General features: G+C 43.8%; 1 protein-coding gene across 1 annotated transcript in view; it reads right to left on the bottom strand.

The window, feature by feature from the left end:
- Positions 1 to 24,993, bottom strand: part of grm5b (glutamate receptor, metabotropic 5b) — a 598,451-nt gene that overhangs the window by 87,313 nt on the left and 486,145 nt on the right. The window contains exon 6 of the mRNA XM_078222796.1: positions 23,936 to 24,062. Within this exon, the coding sequence (XP_078078922.1) occupies positions 23,936 to 24,062 (127 nt within the window). The remainder of the gene's footprint in view (positions 1 to 23,935; positions 24,063 to 24,993) is intronic.

Genomic DNA, 24,993 nt, shown 5'->3' with positions numbered 1-24,993 from the left:
TGTGTGCACTAACGGGAATGACTTAGACATAACTCTACTGCAGTGTGCAAACTTGTATGCCCCACCATTGGGGCAGCATTCAGATGTGAACCATCACTTGGATCTCTATACTTCTGCTGAACATCTCACCTTGCTGGAACGTCTTCCTGCACTGAATCCAGACATGCTGTGCTTATGGTGGAGGCTATTTCCTGCCAGGCCCTCTTGGTGACTGTTGGGGGGGAGAGGGGGTTCTGCCAGCCACTTGGGTACAATATCTTGCCATTTCTTTTGGACCTCCTCAACCAAAATCTGCAGATCCTGATCATTAAAGTGGGGGAGAAATCCCTTCTGCTCCTTGCCAACTTAGCCCTCTTTCTGGCATGAAAAATGGAAAAGAAAAGGTACACAAAGCTTCCAGCTTTAAATGGTCTCACTCACACACACGTTTGCTTACAGACATGAACCATGTTCTCTGTCCAATCAATGTCCAAAGCTGGTGGTGGGGGAATGGGTCAGGACGAATGCAGGGTAAGCCTGGATGTTGTTCCTATCATTCCCAGATGGAATGTTATGCTCCTAAGCACAAACTACCCTAATAAACTTGCTCCCTTTGAGTCACACTACTGAGCGTGCAACTGTGAGGGCCCTAGTCATGGTCGCACCCTGAGAGATGGTAGAAAGAGGGGAGGTGGAAGGGCAAAGCTTCAGGGCAAATATGATGTATATTAGTTATCCCTGAGGCATTATATTAACCTGAGTCAATACAGAAAATTGTGAACAGTTAATGGTGCCAAGTTGCTGCCATCTCCATGGCTGAGTTTTGTGAAGTTTTTCCAGCCTTAACTTGAGAGTGTGCTCCTTCAGCACAAGTGGAATAGGTGACAGTAATGTCGATATTTTCCTATGGGAGTCTCATGGTGAGTCAGTTCTTCCAGGGTCAGCAACCAGTGGACAACTATTACAGTTGACCCGAATGATATCTCCTCCCAGGACCTGCAGCCCTTTCAGCTACTTTCTGCCTCACAGCACCAACTCCTGTTATAGGATCTCCTTTTATACCGTGGCCCAAGACATGTTCCCCACGCAGGGCCCACCTCTTTTGGGATGATGCTTTTGGATGATGGGGCAGATTCCATCCCCTGAGGGCGGCACGGTAGCACAGTGGTTAGCACTGCTGCTTCACAGCTCCAGGGACCTGGGTTCGATTCCCGGCTTGGGTCACTGTCTGTGTGGAGTTTGCACATTCTCCTCGTGTCTGCGTGGGTTTCCTCCGGGTGCTCCGGTTTCCTCCCACAGTCCAAAGATGTGCTGGTTAGGTCGATTGGCCATGCTAAAATTGCCCCTTAGTGTCCTGAGATGTGTAGGTTAGAGGGATTAGCGGGTAAATATGTAGGGATATGGGCGTAGGGCCTGGGTGGGATTGTGGTCGGTGCAGACTCGATGGGCCGAATGGCCTCCTTCTGCACTGTAGGTTTTCTATGATTTCTATGATTTCTGAGCAAAAATCTGGCCATTCGAGGCAGTTTCTCCCAAGGCCAATTTGGAAAATGGACAAATTCCTGCAATCTGTGTATCTGCCTTGGGAGTGGAAATCTGGGCCTGTGTGTCCTCTGCACAGCATAATTTCCTACCTAGCTTTTGGAACTTATAAGTTTGTTAACTGCTAAAATGTGTATACATTGCACTCGATCCCTTCATCAAAGTCATTGACATAGATGGCAGATAACTGAGACCTCAGCAGTGACTCTTTCAGTAAACCACTACTAAGTGTGCCAAAATAAAAACAACCCGTTAATTGCTACTCTTTTTTTCTGTCCTTTAATCAATCCTCCATCCATGCCAATATACTACAGCAACTCCATGCACCCTTTCATGTCGTGCATTAGTCAAATACTTTTTGAAAATCCAAAAAAAACTACATCCACTGCTTCTCCTCAATCTACTAATTATACCCTCAAAAAAATGTCTACTGATAGATCTGCCGAACCGAACTTCCCTTTCAAAACACCACGTTGGCTCCGCCTAATCACAGTCTGATTTTTTGAAGTGCCACTTCCATAACAAGGAATTGCAATGTTTTCTCGATGACTGATGCCAGGCGAAGTAGCCTGTAGTTACTTGTTTTCCCTCTCCCTCCTTTCTTGAATAGCGGTGTTCCATTAACTGCAGGGACTATACAAAGAAACCAATTCTGCTGAACAGAGATCATAATCTGAAAATTGGAGCCAACCTATTTTTGGGTAAATTCAGAATGCCATGTTTTGGACAAAAGATGGTGCAAATCTAAAATCACTCTTCTAAAGACTGTGGATGCTGGGTGAATTGACATTTTTAATATTGAGATCAATAGATTTTTGTTAAGCAAACACATCAAATGGTATGGGGCTAAGATGGCGAAATGGAATTGAAGTTCAGATCTTCTGTGATCTAATTTAGTGGTGGAACAGACACATGAGGCTGAATGGAATCTAAGAGTTCTTATTTTCTGACATGAGTTACTGCTTTACCTGTCTTTTTAAGAAGGCAAATGGAAGGTACACAGGTTGTCATTGTTGATCGCATTTCTGTCAACAACTCATAAAAAATTAATGTATACTAATGTACTCTAACAGATATGACATGGTTACATATGATAATTATATATAGATTGCTTAAACAAATTAGATTCTCCACAAAATTATCTATGCCTGCAAGGCAAAAGCTGTAAAAATGTAGAGCATGTATTTAATAAACTAAACTGAAGTACGCATTAATTGGAATGCAAATTGATCTAATTTTAATATTCAAATTAAGTTAATTAAAAAATTAATGCAGTCTGGAACGCAATAAGTCCCAATTTTATTAAACTGGAATGGTATCTGTGATGCTATGAAGATTATTTTTTTCATGAAGTGCGCTACTTCAATCGAATTTCCATAAATAAATCAGCTTCATTGGAAGACTGACAGTTTTAATATCTCAAAAATCATCCATTTTAATAGGAAAATTTTAAGAGCATCAATGTATTCTACTGGGACAATATATTAACAGATTATGCAAATAACACCTATTTTTGTGTTGACGAGAGTGCGTATCTGTGGATTAGACTGATCACGAGGAAGGCTTTCTCAAACAGAAGAAACACAAGTATTGGCAAGATCAGTCAAGGTAATTCAAGGCCCATGACCAACCCATGTTCTCTTTGTGGCTGAGTTGACCAAGCAGCAAGCGTAACCTATCTGCCCAAGTAGAGGTAATCTTATTTATGGCATAAGACAGGAATTACATTGAGCAATATATACTTTAGACAACCTTATATTTCTGTTTAAAGTTTATTTATTATTCATTAGTGTCACAAGTAGGCTTACATTAACACTGCAATGAAATTATTGTGAAAATCCCCTAGTCGCCACACTCCGGTGCCTGCTTGGGTGCACTGAGGGAGAATTTAGCGTGGCCCATACACCAAATCAGCACGTCTTTCGTACTGCAGGAGGAAACCAGGAGGAAACCCACTCAGACACGGGGAGAAGGTGTAGACTCTGCACTGAGAGTGACCTAAGCTGGAAATCGAACTTGGGTCTCAGGCACTGTGGAGACAGCAGTGCTAACCACTGTGCCACCGTGCCGTCCCTATATTGTTACTTCCACTTTTTTCAAATAACAATAACCAGAAATTATTGACCAATTCAAAATAATGGTCCAACTCTGCAGGCTTCATTCTGAGCAGCATTAATGATGGTGCAAAAACTAATGGATTCGTGGACAAGATCAGTTGATCCTATTTGGGGCACTCTTCTGAAAATGCAGTTCTATCTGCATAGGATAAGGAGAAAAAAAAACACCACCTAATCACAATTATAAGACATATGATTAACTCAGGTATTTATTAAGAACTTGATGATGTTTCAATTCCCAACCACCCTCTCCTCTCCGTATCAAATACTGGGTTAAATTTATTCATTCAAAAGCAACTGACTAATGATTGCCAGTGAATTTACATGTCAAACAACATTTGTTCTGTAATTGTGCATTTCTATATAACAGAAAACTATGACCTTAAAACATCAAAATCCATTTATTTTCTGTAAGGTGATACCATATGACTTTCCTCTTCAATATTAACTCTTCCTTTGCACATATGCAAGTGTTATAGTGCTAAATATTTGAAAACAGTAAAAAGATTTGTGGGATCAAATCAGACTATAGTCAATAGCTTCTCTACTGAACCGGTGAAAATTAGTCAACAAGCTCAGTTTGCCTGCAGATCAACACAACTCAGAACATTACAACAATTCCTACAAGTGGATAATGTCACAAGACAATGGGGGGAACTGAGGCAACTGTCTCCCATTTAAGATAAAGATGGGGAGGAACTTCCTCTCTCAGAGGGTGGAGTTTTCTACCCTAGAAAAGAGTGGAGGCTGGTACATTGAAAATATTCAACGCCGGTGTGGGATTTTCTGGCCATGCTCGCCTCAAACCCGGAAAATCCTGCCCGAGGTTAACAGACCTTTGTATAGTCTGTGCCCCCCTGCCCGCGATGACTCCCATGGTGGGCAGGACAGGAGATTCCCCCCAAATTCGATAGATTTTTAATCTACAAGGGAGTCAAGGGTTATGGGAGGCAGACAGAAAAGTGGAGTTAAGGCCATAATCAGATCATCTTATTGTATAGCGGAGAAGGTTTGAGTGGCCACATAGCCTGTTCCAATTCTTATGTTCTTAATTGGAAAATATATTAATCTTTTTTTATCTTTGAATTTTGTACTACTATGTCAACAATAGGACCAGATATCAGGGTTACAGTGACTGAGCAAGTGGAATTCTGATTGTGTTACATGTATTTGGGATTTTTACCAGTATGCTAATGATCGAGTTCTGTGTCTCTGCCCGTTATTCTGTAAGAGTAACAAACATGTGGTCTTGATTTTATTCATGTCTTTATTTTATGTACATTTGTGTTGTTATTTAATTGTCATTGTCTTGTAATTCACCAAGATAGTCTACAAGCTTTATCTGGAGCTGGATAAGCTTCTGACAGATCTCTGCAAGCACTGAATTCAATTGTTTTTAAGTGGTTTTTTGGATGTGATGTCTGTTTCACATCTAACACTAATTAGAATGTTTTGAATCTCTCTCGAAACAATAATGATGTTAATCCAAAAGATTCCCTCTTGTTTCTCACATTTCTGAAATAAAAATTGATTAGCTTTTGTCAAAATGTTTAATTAGAATTCACTGCTATTTATAGTCAAATCATTTTCAAAAACACAAGAAATGCAGTTCTGCAGACATTCACTTGCACCTCTCTGCTTAAGAAACAAAACTGAAGAGCATAGCTTCACTTCAGAGAAAATTAGAAAAAAACATGAAGGAAAAAGGGTGGCACAGTGATTAGCACTGCTGGGTCACTGTCTGTGCGGAGACTGCACATTCTCCCCATATCTGCATGGGTTTCCTCCAGGCGCTCCAGTTTCCTCCCTCAGTCCAAAATACATGCTGGTTAGGTGCATTAACCATGCTAAATTCTTCCTCAGTGTACACGAACAGGTACCGAAGTGTGGCAACGAGGGGATTTTCACAGTAACTTCATTGCAGTGTTAATATAAGACTACATGTGGCACTAATAAATACATAAAATAAAAAATAAATAAATACTGATAGCGTTAGGCATAAAGGTGTGTCGGAAGATTCCTGCGGCGCATATGGTGAAAACTATGTTTCTGTGCTGTAAATTCAATATAATTCTTTGAATACAACTAGCTGGCACTATAGGCTCTGACTTGAACAGGTTCACAGCTGTGAAAAAAAGTACCAGATTCAAGCCCAGGCCTTTTTGATAAACTGAGACCTTATAAAAGAAATAAGTGTGATAATAAAATATCAAATATGCAAGTCATTTACTATAGCGCAGTAACTTTGGACATTTTAGGACTGGGCTTTCAATACCGAGGTGGGTAATGCAATTTTCGGTGGAGGCATGATCGAAGCAGTTTGGAGGCAGCCAAGGAGGTGGGTGCGTGCTGAGGTGGGCTGGTTAGAAGGCCTGTGTCAGTTTTCCGAGACTTTGGCCTGCCTGCCCTTAGGCCTATTGAGGCCCTTAAGTTTCCAGCTAAAGGGCACTTAAGGGTTCTTTCCGCCTCTGCCATGATAGGCAGGAGAAGGTGGAAGCAAAGTGGCCAACCCAATACTCTCCCACAACTTGGGATAAAAGGCAGGAGGGAAGGGGACCACAGAAAAGTGAGCAGTCAGAGGCAGGCCCAGCATGGGCTGGGCGACCTGGGCGTAGATAAACGCAGGCCTTAACCAACCTCTTAATAGTGCCTTTATCAATGGGGAAGTCCATGTGTCTTGAAGAGATGTCATTGGCTTGTCAAGGAGAGTGTCCAAGTTCTAAATGTTGTTCAACTGTTAGCCTGGAAAGAATGGCCCATAATTAATGTTCCCTGGAAAGGATGGCCCATAATGAATGTTCCCTGGAAAGGATGGCCCATAATGAATGTTCCCTGGAAAGGATGGCCCATAATGAATGTTCCCTGGAAAGGATGGCCCAGAATGAATGTTTCCTGTGGGAGCATTGTCTCTGCCTAATCAAAGTGTACCCGACTGAACCACTGAAAGCATGGGGTTGATTCTCAAGACACAGCCATGGAGATGGCACTACCTGGTACTGATATACTGCAGACATGTAATTAGCCAAAGCTCCATGGTTGGACGAATGATGAACTGCACCATGCTCATTATCTCCTCCACTTGCCCTGTTGCCACCTATCTATCAGCATGTACCTACACTGTTCATCCTTGACCAGGGCCCTCATAGCTGCACACTGTCAGTCACTGTCACTGCACAGTGTGACTAAGAGGTAGGAAACCAGTAGGGCTGTCAGTGGTCACGGAATACAGTATGCTACCTTGGAATCATAGTTGTAACAACACAGCACCAAGCGTTTGTGAAGAGCCAGTTTCTTCACCACACCTTAACTGTATTCACTGATGATATGGTGAAAATGGTTAGTGCAGACGACATGGTGGCACAGTGGTTAGTACTGGTGCCTCGCAGTGCCAGGGACCTGGGTTCAATTCCTGCCTTGGGTCACTGTCTGTGTGGAGTTCTCCCCGTGTCTATGTGGGTTTCCTCCGGGTGCTCTGGTTTCCTCCCGCAGTCTGAAAGAAGTGCTGGTTTATGCATTGGCCACGCTAAATTCTCCCTCAGTGTATCCGAACAGGCGCCGGAGTGTGGCGACTAGGGGATTTTCAGAGTAACTTCACTGCAGTGTTAGCGTAAGCCTACTTGTGACACTAATAAATAAAGCTAGAGTGATTGAGAGCATTGTAATGTGTGTGGCTCAGAGCTCTTTTTGCCTCATATTTTTATTCATAAAATGTCACACAGAGAAGATGCGGTGGAGAGGATGGGTCCAGCTGCCCCACACTTGCCTGATCAGGCCCTTCAAATTTTGGTGGAAGAGTTCCAGTAATGGAGACCATTCCTTTACCCGGCTGGCTGTAGACGCAGTACCAGCAGCAGCCACCACTGCCTTCTGGCACTGCTGGGACTACCCAGCTGCCAGTGTCAAATTGGCTGGCAGCTTTCGAAGGGGGAACGAAGGCGGCCTGGAATGAAATAACGGCTGCAGTAAGTGCAACAGGAGACCATCAGCGCTCATGAATTCAGTGCAGGAGAAGGTTCAATGACCTGCTGCATCCGGGCAAGGTAAGTAGCTTGGCTCAACCACACAGAGATCCAAGAGAAGGATCATATCTGCATGCTGCAGCTAATGTGAAAGACATGGCACATCCCTCTGCTTCAGCACTGAGAACTGTATGTGTAAGCAGCTCATGTAGGTACACACAGATCACAGGGAATGAGCATGAATGCACAGACAGAGTGAAGAGCAATATCTCTCCATGAACAATATATCAGGTTAACATGAAGTCATGTCGTTGTTGCTGCTGTCAAAAATGGTGACAAACGCTATGGAGATTGCTCAGCCTGGGGGTGGGTCAGCCTGGCTGACAGGCTTTCGACCTGTAAAACAAGTGGCCATGGAGAATGCCAGGTTGCCTGAACAGCTGTCTGTTGGTGATGGTGAATTGCCAGAGCAATGCTGAAATCACCTTGGCACATGGTGGTAATGGTGGAGGTCATGCTGTCAGTTCATTGAGCACAAGGGGACATTGTCATGGGAGGGAGCGCAAGGATGGCGTTGCATCACAAAGGCAGCATACACATGGTTAAGGCAGAGTGTGCATCAGAGTGTGCTTTCTCAATGAGAAGAGCTATACTTAAATAATTCCCTTAGTGTCTCAGGCAGGTCTCAATTCTGCTCCCTCACCTTGCCAGGGCAGATTATCCCTCAGGCATCAAGAGGAGAACTCATGTTTGATCACGTCATACCCCACCCACACTCCACCAGTGCACTCCTGGTCAGTCTCCCACATGCTACCCTCTGTAAACTTGAACACATCTAAAACATTTTCTGCCCGTGTCCTAACTTGTAGCAAGTCTCGTTTCCCTATCACAATGTGCTCACTGACCTACATTGGGTTTCTGGTCAAGCAAAGTTTTGAGTTCCCTCCATGGTCTTACCCCTCCAAATCTCTGAACTCCTCCAGCCCCACAACCCTCCAAGGTTTCTGCACTCTTTTGATTTTGGCCTCTGGTGCATACCCAATTTCTCCACAATCAGTGGCCATATCTTCATTTGCGTGGGCCTCAAGCTCTTGAAATTCCTCCCGACACTTCCCTACCTCTCCATCACATTCCCCTCCTTCAAGACATTCTTTAAAGCCTACTTCTTTGATCAAGCTTTTGGCCACGTGACTCAATATCCCTTTACGTGGATCAGTGTCATACTTTGCTTTATAACGCTCCTGTGAAGTGCCTTGGGACAGACGTTTCATTACATTAAAGGCATTATATAAATATAAGTTGTCGTTAAGCTAATGTCTTACAGAATTTTCTTGAGATCAAATGAAACGTAGATAGGTACATGAGGGAAAATGAATAAAAAGCAATGCTGGGAGGGTTAAATGAGGTGGCTGTGTACCTGCATACACCTGTTAGAATGAAAGGTCGGTTTTAGTGCTGTAAAATCTGTGTAATTAATGCCGTGCTCGGCCAATAATACCCACATTCTGAGAACCCTGTGCTGTGGACAGCAGTGGGAGTTGGCAGTATTGTTTGCTGATCATTTGGTACAGCCAACATTCTCCAGGAGCAGAGACACCACAATTCATGTGGGGGATGGGATGGAGGAGACTCTCAAGGACCACTGTCAGAAGGGAATGGGAGCAGAGACCAGGAAGATCAAGCCCTGGAGTCTGGACCTGAGGTTCTGACAGCCGTGCTAGAAGCAGTCTAATGGCCTCAATGTGGGTGATCAATGTCATTGAATATAACTTCACCTGACATCTTGCAACCACCACACCACCAACCACTCAATTAACCGCACCCCCATCACTCACCCAGCAGCGGTCCTTTGCACTCGGGACTCGAACCTAGCATCTAAATATTCCACCTCACCCTCCACCAATACTGCTAGTCTCATACTCACCTCTCATCAGCTCAATAGACCTCCAGCTATTTAGCTATGACCCACACATCAACCAAACACAGGGCTACACAATCTCTGACATCCTGTCCTCTCCCTTGTATGTCAAGGTAATACACAACTGAAGGGAGCAGGGTGGAGCAGAACCAGCTGGGAATAAGGATGCCTCCATCTCCTGACCTCTATGGAAGAGTTGGTTCTCTGCACCATGGGGCAGGGTGCAACAAAACCCATTGCATCTGGCTTCACTGAGAACATTGAGGGTGTTAGCTGCCTCAGACCCTTCTGGACTCCCAGCACATCCTCATGCCACTCTCTGGCATGATGAGAAATTGATGCAACTATGGACCTCTTGCTTCCCATTTCGCTCACCTTTCCTCAAATCAACCTTCGCCTCCTGAGTTTCTGCTTTCAGACTGCCATGAACTGCTGCCTGTCCAGCCACAACAGCTCTAGAAGGAAGTGAGAGAGGAACAGGATAGCACTGATAAAGAGGCCCTGAATTGACAATCTCAGCCACCAGCTGAGATTCTGGCACTGCATGTACATTGGAGGCTAGCGTAGAGTTGGGATCAGCACACAGTGAATCATTCAAGCATAGTTGGGCTGCTGCCAGGTCAGGGGTAAGGGATGGTTCATTTGCCAGCTCACTGTTATAATGTAACCAATGGTAACATGCTGTGAGGGTCAGCTGACCCGGTAGACAATGTAACCAATGACAAAATGGTGTGGTGGTCAGCTGACCCAGTATAATTAAGAAGCAGATGAGAATTGTGGGGTGCTTGTATGGTTCAGGGTGTGGCACCAAGTGTTGGAGTAATGACGTTTCTTTATTAAACCTTTTTCTTTGATTTACTGTCTGAAGTAAGTTCTTTTATTGTTTGCAACTGAAGTATTCTTCCTGCTGGATGAACATTGAGAGCAGAGGAAACCCATCGTAGCTTGGTGCTTGTTTTGAAAAAGTGCTACAGATTCAGGACTCAACCATGGCAAAAGGTAGAAGCAAACTGAAGTCGTTTGACTGTCCCCCTGTCTTTTCGGATGCCGAACCGTACCGGCAATGGAAGGCAGAAGTGGAAGTGTGACCCTTGTTACTACAATATTGAGGAAAATGCAAGGCATGGCTTTAGCTTTGTCACTTCCAGCAAGAAGCAAGATGAGGAGCAAGATATTTTCTGACTGGACTGCAGAAGAAGGGTTACAGCTTCTGTTGTGATATCGAGATAAATTTTACCAAAAAGATGAGTTTTGGGCGAATTATGATGGATGGGTGATGTTTAACAGGATTAGAAGTCAGGAAGACTATTCCATGGAGGAATATATCATGGATTTTGATAGGGGCCATAACAGGCTAATGAAATTTAATTTGGAGATTCCAGATACAGTATTGGCCTTTAAGTTGTTGTACTGTGCGTGTTTGTCTCAGATGGATAGTCTTCTGGTAATGACTGGAGCACAATTTAAGGGAACAGAGCCTATCCTTGATGAAATGGTAGCATCATTAAAGAAGTTTTTCAGGAAACAATCATTCCCCGCCACTTTTTTGAATTTGGATCGGAATGCCACAGCACCAGAGTAAAGGATACAACGGTAGCTCAGCTCTGTGCCAGACGAAATGGTACACAAAGGCCCCTAAACAGAGACAATTACACTAATAATAGACCTGATGTTGAAACCGGATATAACTGATTTGATAAAGGTGAAAGAGGACACACATGGGAAGGCAATAAAAGATGTTTAAATCGAAGAAATAGTAAAGGAATTGTGAATCGCTGTTTTCAATGTGATTCCGCATATCACCATGTAATGAATTATCCAAAAAGAAGAAATTGTGTCTTTGAGACTACACATGACACAGAATACATAGAAAAGTGATGAAGATAAGGAACATGAAGGCATTGTTTTGGTCACAGAAAAATTGAGCCCGATAATGAGTGTGCTGATGATTGACTCTTTCAGTTTTGGATCGTGGATGTACATTCACTGTATGTGGCAAAGATGTGCTAAATTGCTATTTAGAGTCACTTGATCATGAAGACTGAAGGAAAGTTAAAGAATGTGATTGTTCCACTTGTTTTCAATTTGAAGATGACAATACTTTAACGTCTTCCAAAAGAGTGGTACTTCCCTGTAGAATTGCAGGAATCAGCTTGTTCATAAGTACGGATGTTGTTTCAAATGACATATCTTTGTTATTAAGCAGGTCTGCCATAAAAAAGCCCAGATGACTATCAGTTTGAAACATGACAAAGCTGTGGTATTTGGAGGATGTGTAGATCTACATTTTATGAGGTCAGGCCATTATTATTTTCCCTTAAGTGAACCGAAATTATCTAACCAAAGGATTCGGGACGCATTAGTGTCGTTGAAAGACAACAGCTTGATGGACAAAAAGAAGATTATTTTACAACTCCATAAGCAGTTTGCTCATCCAGCACCACAGAGATTGAGAGCACTGCTGCAGGATGCAGGTGTGCTGGATAAAGGCTATAATGATCTCATTGGGCAAATATTAGCCGGGGTGAAATTTTCACAAAATATAGGAGAACCCTCCAGTCCAGTCATGAGTCTACCATTAGCCTGAGATTTCAACGATGTAGTGGCGATGGATTTGAAGATTTGGGACAAAGACAAAGGCATGTATTTATTACATTTCGTGGACATGGCCACCTGGTTTAGCATATCTACAGTGATTTACAGCAAAGATAAAAAGACTATTGTGGATAAAATTCTGAATTATTAGATTGGAACAGGGTTAGGGGCACCATCTAAATTCTTGACGGACAAGGGGGGTGAATTTGCAAATGACGAATTTCAAGAAATGTGCGAAAATTTAAATATTGTGGTGATGCACACTGCAGCAGAAAGCCCATTCAGCAATGGCCTCTGTGAATGGAATCATGCAGTAATAGATGATATGCTGCATAAAATTGTGGCGGATCAACCAGGCTATAAAGTGCAGATTGCATTAGTGTGGGCAGCGTAGTGTAGTGTGGTGCACATGAAAGATTCATTACAAATGGTGGGGGGCTATAGTCCATACCAACTGGTATATGGGAGGAACCCAAAATTACCATCAGTATTAATAGATGCTCCTCCGGCATGAGAAGGGACAAGCATTAGCTCCATTTTTTCTGCACATCTGAATGCCATGCATGCAGGGAGAAAGGCCTTCATTAAAATTGAGATTTCAGAATGGATAAGACGAGCCCTAAGGCACCGCATAAGACCGACGGGGTACATTTCGGAAAAGATGATATGGTCTACAATAAAAGAGAGGGCCTAAAAGAGCGGAAAGGGCCAATAAAGTGATAGGGATGGAAGGTAAGGTAGTTATATCACAACGTGGTAACCAGACAGTGCAAACACACTTCGAGAGTAGTGGGAATTAATTATGAATTTGGAGCATCTGGACAAGATGGAGAAATACAGAAAGCACTTTGTACCTCACATACACACACCTTGAGCAACTATGATGATCAGACAGCTATAGATGAGAGGGAATCTGATGATCAGCTAAGTAACAGTGAGGCAGGGGATGAAGCTGTTACTTCAAAAGTTCAGTTACACAAAGTGGGCACAGTGATATCATACATACTTGAAGGGTCAAGTGAGTGGAGGGTTGTGACTATAATCGGAAGAGCAGGAAAAGCCTCAGGAAAGTATAAACACTGGCTTAATGTCCAAGAGCAAGGGCAAAAAGTGAAAGCTATAGATTGGGAAAATGGGGTGGAAAGATAGAGGCCAAAAAAGCGAGATTTAAGCTCTGAGGGTGAGTCAGTGAGCACACGTGAACCCAGGAAAAAGTGATTGAAGTTGTGTTAACAGAGAACAATCTGAGAGTAGCAGCTCTGACAGGGACAGACACATGGCAGTAGGAACAAGGAAGGTTAGGAATCAAACAATAATCCTAGTAATAGGAGTAGAAGTCCCCGTGATAAGGAAGTGTTGGTAGCTACCAATAAAATGGAGCTCATGGAAATAAGAGAGGCCAAACAAAGAGAATTGGACAGTTGGAAAGAGTTTGGGGGGTACACTGAGGTACCAGACGAAGGGCAGCCTCCTCTGTCTCATCGGTGGGTTTTCACAGAGAAAGTTTTACAAGATGGGACTTATAAAGCAAAGGCCAGATTCCTAGCCCATGGGTATGGGGAACACTTGGAGGGGAGAGACATTAGGGTTGATTCACCCACAGCAGGGGAAGTGACATTGACATTTTTTTTTGCTGTCTTAGCATCTAATAATTGGCAATGTAACTTGATAGATATCAAAGCAGCATTCCTGCAGGGCAAAACATTTCAAAGAAAAGTTTTTTTTTGAAGCCGCCCAAAGGAGCAGGTAATACATAGGGACAGTTGTGGAAACTGAACAAATGCATATACGGATTAAGCGATGCATCAAGAGTTTGGTATTTTTCTGTACGATCTGAAAACTGGCTGTGTCCAATTAAAAACAGATCCTGCAATGTTCTATTGGAAGTCAGCAGGAAAATTAGCTGGAATTGTTGTGATGCGTGTTGATAATTTCCTATAGGGTGGCACAGAAGAGTTTGAAAAGAGAATAATTAATTGACAGCCAATCGGAGAGTAATTAAAGACAGAATTTAAAGTAGAGAGTTAAGCAGCTGGTGCTTTTCGATATCTCGGTCTTGATATCCAACAAAGCAAATCTGGGGTAACGATCAATCAACAGGGATATCTAAACAGCATTGATCCTATTCCCATAACCCGAGAAAGGTCGATGACAAACGAGGAACCGGTCAATGAAAAAGAAACAGAATTGTTGAGGCGTATGATAGGACAGCTAAATTGGCTATGCACACAGACAAGACTGGATGGAGTTATAACGTCCGAGAGCTAAGTATTATGTTGAGGCATGCTTCAGTACAAGAGATCTTGCAGGCAAATAAAACTTTAAAACAGCTAAAATTAGAGGAATGTGCAATTAAATTCCCAGCACCAGGAGAACCGGAAGACATGAAGTTAGTTGTGTTTAGTGATGCTTCACATGCCAATCTACCAGATGGACATTCGAGCAGGGCCGGATTCATAATATTCTTGGAAGGTGAGGGGGGAAAGTGCTGTCCCTTGGCCTGGGAAGCAAAGAGAATAAAAAGGGTAGTCAAAAGGACCTCAAAGGACACTTGTGTGCCCATTAATACCTCCAAACATGAGAATAATGCAGACTGGGAAAGGCACTCTGATCCAACTAGACTGTCCAACCTCCACCACAGGGGTGGGTTGGAGCTTTAAGTATGATAATAAGGCTGTCAGCCTCATCAGTATTTCAACTTAAATTGTTGCTGGCTGTGTTTCCTGACAGGAGTTTAATTGAGATAAGGACTTGGCAGATTTAGGAGGAAGTATCTTTACATTTATCTCCTGGATCCAGATGGCTGCTTGAAAAGCCTCTAATCGGGTATCCCATCTATAGCCTATCTCCTGAGGTCGCTGATCCAATTATGAGGCCTATGAGCTCCGAAAGCCCCCTCACTGGCCTCAAATTTTCCCTGACCACCTGATCTCTAATTGTCCATCAAGCTCCTGATTTCTCCCCCCCCCCCGCACCTCCCCGCCCCGATCACCCACAGGCGCTGACCACTTTCCCAAAATCAGCAACCAATCTCGACCCAAATCAACACACCTCCCATCCCCCCATGATTGAATCACCTCATACACCCTTGCTTCACCTCCATTTCCCCTTCTGAACGAACTGCCCCAAATATCTCTCAATCCCGGCCCAATATCACACCCCCTTGATTGCAGCTCCTGTGGCCCTCATCAACCAGCTCCCTGCTGATGGGAGGCCAAGAACCCCATTTTCATTCTAAGTGCTGGGCGGACTTGAAACTAGAAATGTTTCAGATCTGACTTTTAGACCCGTTCTCAGGCGTCCCCATACACACTCCGCCTGCAAAAATATCAGTGATTCCGAATCGTGCTGGACAAGCCTGTGGGCGGGGCTTATCGTGCCCTAAATCCTGCAGCTCCGATCGGGGCCTCCAACTGCACATGCGCAGAAAAAAAAATGATAGAATGCCGCTCCCCTGCCACATGCCTCCCGGGCCAAATAATGCCTCCCCCTGACCCCCACAGACATTTTACCCCCTTATTCCCCACCCCCTCCACCACACAGCCCGATCACAGGCCCCTCCCCCCTTCCCCCTCTCACTGATCTCAGGCAGAGCGGCAGCAGAACCCCCCCTTTCCCTTCACTGATCTTCAGCAGAGTGGCAGCAGACCACCCCCCCCCCCACCCCCAAAGCAGAGAGGCAACGGACCCCCCATTCCCGCCCACTGATCTCAGGCAGAGTGGCAGCAAACACCCCCTCCCTCCCCACCAATCTCAAGCAGAGAGCCGTTGGACGCTTGGCACCTACCTCCTCACTAACTGGAGCGCCCGAATCGGACTTTTGTGGAGCATGTCTGTTTCGTGCCGATTCCGGATGGGTGAACGCAGTGGTAAAGGGGGAAATACCGGTAAGGTTGGGCGTGCAACCCATTAAGTCAATTTAAATGCATGCAACTGCATTTAAATGATCGTCGTGCCCCTTTCGGGCGTGGTCCCGATCACAGCCATTTTCTTGCCTCGGTAAAGGGGAAAACAACATGGAGGCGCACGCGGGTCACGCTATTTACCTCATGCCCGACTTTACCAAGTTTTCCAACTCGGTAAACTTTACCAACTTGATGGTAAAATCGGGCCCCAAGTCTGCCAACCAGGCTGGCCCCTGGGTAGGGAGCTCATTTGTGATATCACACCAATGCTCTGGAGCTAAAACTCTGAAGGACCTGGTCAAACCCTGAATTCCACAACTTTCTGATTGAACCTCTCCCTCTGAGTCAGCCAGGTAGAACTTCAGTCCAATCTCTCAGCTGAAGTATGCAACAACTCACCTTCCACAGAACAATCCTGATAACAAACCTCAGCCTGTTTTATATGGGAGCAAGAAAAAAGATGACATTGGAATGTGGGTGTTAAAAGCTATATTCCAGAAATAATAAAATTAAGAACCTTAACAAAGGTTTGCAGCTAATCACATTTAGAATTCAGGCCCAAAGATAAAATATTAACTGGAAATGACAATCAACATTAAGCTAATGCCCGAGTCCCGAAGAGTGATTGATCAGTGGTTTTGTAAGTGCTATTTATTGCTCTGAAACAAGTCAATTACTAGTATGCCCAGGGTAATAGAACACCAGTTAATTTGCATTTATTACAGTACTGGATTAAATTTATTTTCAAGTATTCTCAATGTTAGACTAGCTTTCGACTGTGATTTTCTGTTTTGTGACCCATTCAGTGACTTATTCGGGAATGTTGGCTGCGATTCTCCCATCCCGATCCGCAACTTTTCTGGCGGGTCGGGGTGGGAGATGTGCGTCGCTAGTCTTGTACCAGGATTTGTGCGTGTGCCGGGAATGCATGCGCATCTCCCAGAGCCGGAGAACAGTCGCAGGCCAGACCATGCTGGAAACCGGCGGGAAGACAATTAAGTAATTTAAATCTGTTTTTAACATGTTTTAAATGTCTTTTACATTTCATTATCGGGAACTTAGCAGTCCCGATTCAATCTCCCACCCCGTCAGGAGTACTTCATTCCGGTGAGCTTTAGAGAAGCTCCCCACATTCAGGGAACTAGTGCGAGACCCTGCTGGAATGAAGGGAGGGAGGGAAATCGGGTCCCCCAAGGGGTCGGGCCCCTCAGGGGGTCGGGCGGTGGTGCCCATGCCAGGGTGCCCCTGGGCATAGGCACTCTGGCAGTGCCGGCCTGTGCCCCCTGGCACTGCCCAAGGGGTAAAATGCCCATGTCCAGGCAGCACCTTGGCACTGCCCACCAGGCATTGGGTGGTGCCAAAGGGCGGGGGCCTATTGTGGGCAGGGCCTAGGGGTGATCGGTGGGGGTGCAGGGTCCCGCTGCCACTCTGCATGGTGATCGGTCTGGGATGGAGGGAGGGCAGCGTTTGGGGTGGGCTGGGGGGGGGGAGTTCTGCGGGGGAGGGGCCTGCCTCCGGGGAGGGTTCTGACCCCGGGGGGGGGGGGGGGGGGAGGTCAGCAGGGAGGTGGTGTCTGCCGGGGTGAGGGGGGTGGGGGGATCGCCACTGCTGGGGGGGTGGGCTGGACATCGGGGTGCTCTGGGGCAGGGAGGGGATCAGGGTTGGTCTGGGAATTGTTGTGGGGGCTGCGATTGGGACATGGGGAGGGGCTGGAGGGGCAGCACTGCAGGGGTCCCGGGCTGGCCAGCAAACGGGGAGTCTGATAGATCGGAGCCACTGCACATGCACAGAGCTCCAGAGCTGCCAGACTCTGGCACGAATAGCACCCCGCCCCCCCAGGGTTTTAATGAGATTCACGATTGGGATCTCTGCAGTGCACAGAGAGGGGAGATTCAAGTGAGAAGTTGAATTGACAAAACAGTTGGGATCTTGAACAGTTTCCCTGCCAATTCAGCGCTTTTGGGAGAATCGCAGCTGTTATTTCTGGCCTTTCCATGATCACGTCTAGTTCCTTTAGTACTTGCAATTTGTACTGGTGGCAATCTTCTTCTGCTTAGGTTTTCTTTCTTCATGCATTGTTTAAGGTCTGAGTGACTGGGTTCTTAAGTATAATGACCATTTGATTAATCACTCACTCAGCAGAACCTTTCGCAGTTTTGTGCAATGTAACACCGAGGAAAGGCTGAGCAAAAGACTGCATATTAACTGTATCAAAAAGTACATCAGAGAAACAAATCATGACCATTGAAATCCATTAATATGTCCAAAGGGGGAGATGCTGGCCAAGTGGTGATGCTACTGGACCAGTAATCCAGAGACCCAGGCTAATAATCTGTGATGTGGAGATGCCGGCGTTGGACTGGGTAAACACAGTAAGAGGTTTAACAACACCAGGTTAAAGTCCAACAGGTTTATTTGGTAGCAAAAGCCACAAGCTTTCGGAGCCTTAAGCCCCTTCTTCAGGTGAGTGGGAATTCTGTTCACAAACAGGGTACATAAAGACACAAACTCAAAGACGGCGCAGAGTCGCTGAGCAGAAACTGATAGCCAAGTTCCACACACACGAGGACCAATGAGTCCTCATGTGTGTGGAACTTGGCTATCAGTTTCTGCTCAGCGACTCTGCGCCGTCTTTGAGTTTGTGTCTTTATATACCCTGTTTGTGAACAGAATTCCCACTCACCTGAAGAAGGGGCTTAAGGCTCCGAAAGCTTGCGGCTTTTGCTACCAAATAAACCTGTTGGACTTTAACCTGGTGTTGTTAAACTTCTTACTGTAATAATCTGTGGACAGAGGTTCAAATCCTACCACGGCAGCTGATGGAATTTGAATTTAGTTAATAAATTTGGGATATAAAGTTAGTCTCAGTAACGATGACCAAGACAATCATCAATTGTCATAAAAACCCACCTGGTTCACTAATGTCCTTTAAGAAGGAAATATGCCATCCTTACCTGGTCTGGCCTCCAGACCTACAGCAATGTGGTTGACTCTTAAATGCCCTTTGAAATAACCTAGCAAGGGTAGTTCAGGATGGCAACAAATGTTGACCTTGCCAGTGATGCCTACATCCCATGAAATAATTAAAAAAAATCTAACTAGGACAATGTGGCCAGAGGCCCATTAATAACACACACTTTGGGGTAAATATTGGACCAAATTATGCCCATGTTTCAGATATGAAATGCAAAGAGATCCAATTTTGAAGGGCATTGTGTGGCACACTAAATTTGAGATACATTTGTGACATGGGTCAGTAGTTAGTTGGGAGATAGGAGAAAGATCAGGAATGAAAGGGTTTGTTTTTTAGCAGCATACGATAAATCATATTGTTCAATAATCCGTTTTGGGGGCTTCAGCTTTTTCAAATGAACTGGATCAAGGAATAGACAGTCATATATTCAAGCTTACAAATGGAACAAAGTCAAGAGACACAGTAGATTGTGTGGATGAGAGGAGGAAGTACAAAGGGACATAGACAAACTAAGCGAGTAAGCTAATAGTTTAGTAAATGGAATTCAATGTGAGGAAACGTGAGGCAATTAATTTTGATTCTGGGAAAGAAAAGTTGAAATATTATCTTAATGACGTTATGCTGGGAATTGTAGGACGGTGTCCACATACATAAATCATTAAAAGCTAGTGTGTTGGTACAAAAAGTCACCATGAAGGCGAATGAAATGTTGTCCTTTACCACAATGTGGTTTTAATTCAAAGGAAATGAGGCTTCAATTGTACAGAACCTTGGCCAGACACCATTTGGAGTGTTGTGTTCAGTTTTGGGTATCAAACTTCAGCATAGATATATCTGCCATGGAAAGGGTATAGCATAGGTTCACTTCAATGATACCAAAGCTTCAAGGATTAAAGTATAAGGACAAGTTGCAAAAGATTAGATGGCATTGTGTGAGCCAATCAGTGTTTAAAACATTAAAGCCATTTGATAGGGTAGATGCAAATTAACTCTGGCCTCTGCTTGAAGAATCCTAACCAACCATTATCCTAAAATTAGAGCTCAACTTTTTAGAATCAAAATCAGGACATACTATTTTACATAAAGGTTGGCCAATCAACCTAACCCGCACATCTTAGGAGTGTGGGAGGAAACCAGAGCACCCGGAGGAAACCCACATAGACACGGGGAGAACATGAAACCGCCACACTGTCACCCAAGATCTGAATCGAACCTGGATCTCTGGCATTGTGAGGCAGCACTGCTAACCACTGTGCCACTCTGCCACCCGTAGCTGATTTGCTACCATCTATTCTATGGCTTTAGATTAAACTTAAAAATATCCCCAATATGTCTTGTCTTTCATGGTGTTTGAGTTTTTCCTCTTTTCTATTTGGTTATTTTCCACTTTTACTATTTCTTAATGATATTGTGCAAAACATGTCTCTTCAACTTCAGATTTCTTTTCAATTGCATTTGAAGATAAACTATTTTCTCCAATCATATTTAACCGAACACCTTATCCAAAAATCTCTCAAAGGTAATACTGCAGAATAATAGATGTTTACAGCATAGATGGAGGTTATTAGCTCAACATGTCTGTGCTAGCTCTTTACTGTGAAAATCTGAAATTAATCCTATCGCACTGCTTTCTCTCCACAGCCCTAAAATGCTCTCTGCGACACATGTTTATGCAATATTCCTTTCAAGATGCAATGATCTCTGATTCAGTTGCTCTTTGTAACAATGTATTCTATGCTCCAGCAGCGTTCTGTGTAAATAGATTCTCATGGTTTCTCTCTTCAATCACAAGGAGATAATCTAAAATTGATGACTCATTTTTACTGACGCCCCCGATCAAAGGAAATAGTCTTTTTTTCTTCATTCTATCAAAGCCTTTCATAATTTTTTAAAAATCCTCTCTTAACTTTCCTTTTAAATCTTCTGTGCTTCAGTGGAATCTGAACATTTCGAGTTTCTTCTCATAACTCTGGGGTTCCATGCCTGGCACTAACATGTTGAGTATATGACGTAAGGTGAATATGGCTTTAATGTCCTTTTTTTAGTGAGGCACCAAAACTGCACAGAGTATTCTGTTGGCTAACTGGTGTTTTGTCTAAATATGCCATCACTGCTTTATTCCTTTTAAATATTATTACTTTAATATTTAATTGCACGGTGGTATAGTGGTTAGCATTACTGCCTCACATCACCAGGGAGCCGGGTTCGATTCCAGCCTTGGGTGATTGTCTGTGTGGAGTTTGCACACAACCCATGTCTGTGTGGGTTTCCTCTGGGTGCTCCGGTTTCCTCCCACAGTCCAAAGATGTGCAGGTTAAGTGGATTGCCATGCTAAATGTCCCCTTAGTGTCCCAAGCTGTGTAGGTTAGGGGGATTAGCGGGGTAAGAGCATGGGGCGAGGGTGGGCCTGGATAAGATGCTCTGTTAGAGTGTCAGTGCAGAGTTGATGGGCTGAATTGCCTCCTTCGGCACTGTAGGATTCGATGATTCTATGAATGGGATTCAATGCTCGTATTTATAGAACCCAAAATTAAATGGAATCTACAACACAGAAACAGGCCACCTGGCTGGCATTCCATACAAACCTCTTTCCACCCTTCTTACCTGTTCTTATCCTGTCCCCAAAGTCCCTCTGTTCTTTCTTCCTTCACGTACACATCAACCATAACTACTTTCGCCACACTTTGTAGTCATGAGTTCCACATTCTCATCATAGAATCATCGAAGGCAGGAAGGAAATGGCGCACCTCCTTTGGAGCATGCCCCGTATGCATCAGGAGGACTAGGCCCCCCAAACTCCCCCCACCCCTCCTCAGGATGTGCTCCCCCCATTGTGCCTCCCCTCCAACTTCCAGAAATGGATCTCCACACCTCCAGAGGGACCATAATGGGTTTCTGTCCAAAAACCTTAACCCATCTTAGTCAGGCATCCATGATATTTCTCCCTGGCAACTTCTTTGTAATCACAGCAACAGGTGCCATTTGCTTTTAGTACTGCTGGGACCACTCTGCTTGTCATGATCAGATTGGTTAGCAGCTCTCAAGGGTAGAATTCCTGTCCCTGAGGGGCAGAAGTCCCACTCTCACCTTATTAAGGTCACCCCCTGTGTATTATCATTGCTGGTCAGCCTTTTTCTTTTGAAGCTGGTCAGCTTAGATCAATTTTTCAAACGGGAGGACCTCCCCCATAAAAGTCAATCCCATATCTTTGTCCCAAATCCCTTAATATGTTTGACTAAAAAAATGTATCAATCTCTGATTTTAACTTTTAAAATTAACAATTGACCGAGTATATCCTTGCTTTATCACTCACCCCAAACTCTGGCCCATCACGAAAAACAAATTGTAAAAATTATTTGCATGGTAGTACAGAACTTGAGCATTGCTGAAAAGGAGACATGTTGTTAAAGCATTTGATCTTGCACTCATCAGGACATTTTCACAAGAATAACAATTCATACTGCATGAGAAAAGAATGTTGACTGGTTGGCGAGTGGACACTGATTGGTAGAGGCATTGCTATCAGGGAACAATTAAATGCCAATCTCTGATTTAAATTCAAACCAAGGAAGTCGACTCTGATTGGTCAAGGCGTTGCCATGGGGAATGAATCAGGGAAGGGAATGGCTTTCCCTGAGCTTTTGTTTAATTAAAAAAGTGTCATGCACCTTTGCACTGTCCTTTGCAGACAACAGGAGCATGTCCATGCACTGCACCTTTTTCAACAAAACAAAAACTTGGGGGCAGCCATTGCCTGGTTCATTCCCCACAGCAATGCCCTAGCCAATCAGTATCAACTTGGTCTGGTTTGAATTTAAACAAACACTTGGCACTTAACTATTCCCTGATGCAGTTTCCATGGCAATGCCTCTGGCACTCAGATCCACTTCTAAACAATCAGCATTTTCTTCTCATGCAGTATAAGTTGTTGTGCCCTTTACAATTCGTATTCTTGTACATCTGTCCTGATGAGTGAAAAACAGACAGCTTCGACAGCATGTCTCTTTTTTCAGCAATTCAAAAATTGTTTAAGGAAATATGGTTTGAAAAATCTAGCAATGAATCATACCGGAGATACTTAACAACAACTCTCAAATGTCAAAGTATTTTACCAGCAATAGCTATGTTGTTCAACAATAGTAATTATTCAGACTTTCTTTGAAGAGCAGTTACAATTGAAGAGAAAAAGGTAACCTTTCATGGGGTTTCTAACAGCGATATGAGAATGAAAGAGGTGGTTTTTGTTGCGTCAACTGAATTCACTGATTGCTGGTTCTGGGCGTTGGCAGGGGATGGGGATGGGATGATGGATTCCTCAGCACAGCCTGCGGTAGGAGCTGTGAACGGCAAACCGTATATTTTCAGGATCTCTGGGTTAATTGGCGCTTGCAGTGAACTCTGACGTTGTAGTCAGTTTGAGAGGTTTTATGACAGTGAATGTTGGCAGCCCTCCATCAACAACATTGCAAACTCAGGACTATTCCACTCTTGGACTGTGTTTGCTCCAATTCTGGATCTTGGCTTTTCTTTTTCCTCTGAAATGTATTTATTTTTTATTAAATGTGACTGTTTGAATTATTTTTAGTAAGAAATTGTTTCAATTGATATATTTGGTTTACGCTCAGTCATGAATTTAATTTGTATCACTGAATCAAACAATTCACGTATTGATTTCCTTCTGACATTCCAGATTGAAATCATCCATCATTCCTAGATTAACATTTTAAACTTAATCATGAACTCAGACAAAATAATCAGCCACGGAGCTCAGGTCAGGTCATACCTGTCACATTTCATATGTGGAAATAATTTAAGTATATTATTCAGTTGCGTTAATTCATAAAGAGCAGATCTGTATTACTATATCACTGTACCAAAGCTACTCAAAATTTGCAATATCCAAGACAGTTTCAGGTCGTTAAGATAGAAACAGTTCGTGGTCCTACCTCGGAGATCGTGAGTTGGCCAAGATCCGAGGGGGCAAGCCTGGCAGGTATACTCATCAAAGACAAACTCGTTTTCCTTACACGGGGTACATGTCCAGCAGCAGCTGACTTCGCCTTTCCGAATCACCTATTCAGATTGACACATTGACAGGTTAAAAGAAAATGAACACTCTCTCAGATTGCTTTGTTAACTAAACATTTTTGCAGAGTTCTGGTGACTTAATTATCACTGAGATCCGTTCCAAAACCGTCATTTCCAGTGTTACGAGGATTTGTTTGTGGCGTTGCAGTGTCCAAACAGTAACTTGTGCCACATGCTATAAAATTCATAGGATTAAAGGACTGAAATTTGGAACTCATTTAACTGCAATATCATAGTACCACCTTAGCTACCGAGCAATTATCACAGTAATATTAGATATTGTGGTTTTACCTGTCTTAACATAAATGTAGAACCTACATAAACACACACAACATAGCTGATAACAAGCAGCTGCTCGCAAACACTCTGCTTTCATATTAGAATCACAGAATCATAGAAACCTACAGTGCAGATGTACTTTCTTTCATGAACTACTGAAGTCACTATAGGAATATCCAGGAATGAATTTCCAAGCAGCAATGTTTCAGAGAAAAACAAATCTGCTTTTGATGGTGTTGGCTGAGGTAGAAATGCCAGCCATTACCTACAGAATTCTTTCCTCTTTGCAAAATGCAGTAGATCCTTTACAACCACCAGAATATATAGACCAGAACTCTGTTTGATATGTCATCCCCTAACAACACAGCATTGCCTCAGTATTGTACTGAAGTGGCAGACCAGGTTGTGCTCAACCTTGTAATAGGGCTTAATCCATATTCATCTGACTAGGAGATGGCAGTAATATGGTGTTCGTGCGCATCAATTATTGAAGGTGGCAGGACAGGTTGCAAACATAGTTACAAAAGTCTGGGATTAGCAGAGTAAATGTGTGGCATTACGGGGATAGGGCCTGGGTGGGATTGTGGTCAGTGCAGACTTGCTGGGCTAAATGGCCTCCTTCTGCACTGTAGAGATT

Source organism: Mustelus asterias, chromosome 10, assembly GCF_964213995.1.
Source record: "Mustelus asterias chromosome 10, sMusAst1.hap1.1, whole genome shotgun sequence".
Lineage (NCBI taxonomy): Eukaryota > Metazoa > Chordata > Chondrichthyes > Carcharhiniformes > Triakidae > Mustelus > Mustelus asterias.
This window is presented reverse-complemented; position numbering and strand designations above follow the sequence as displayed.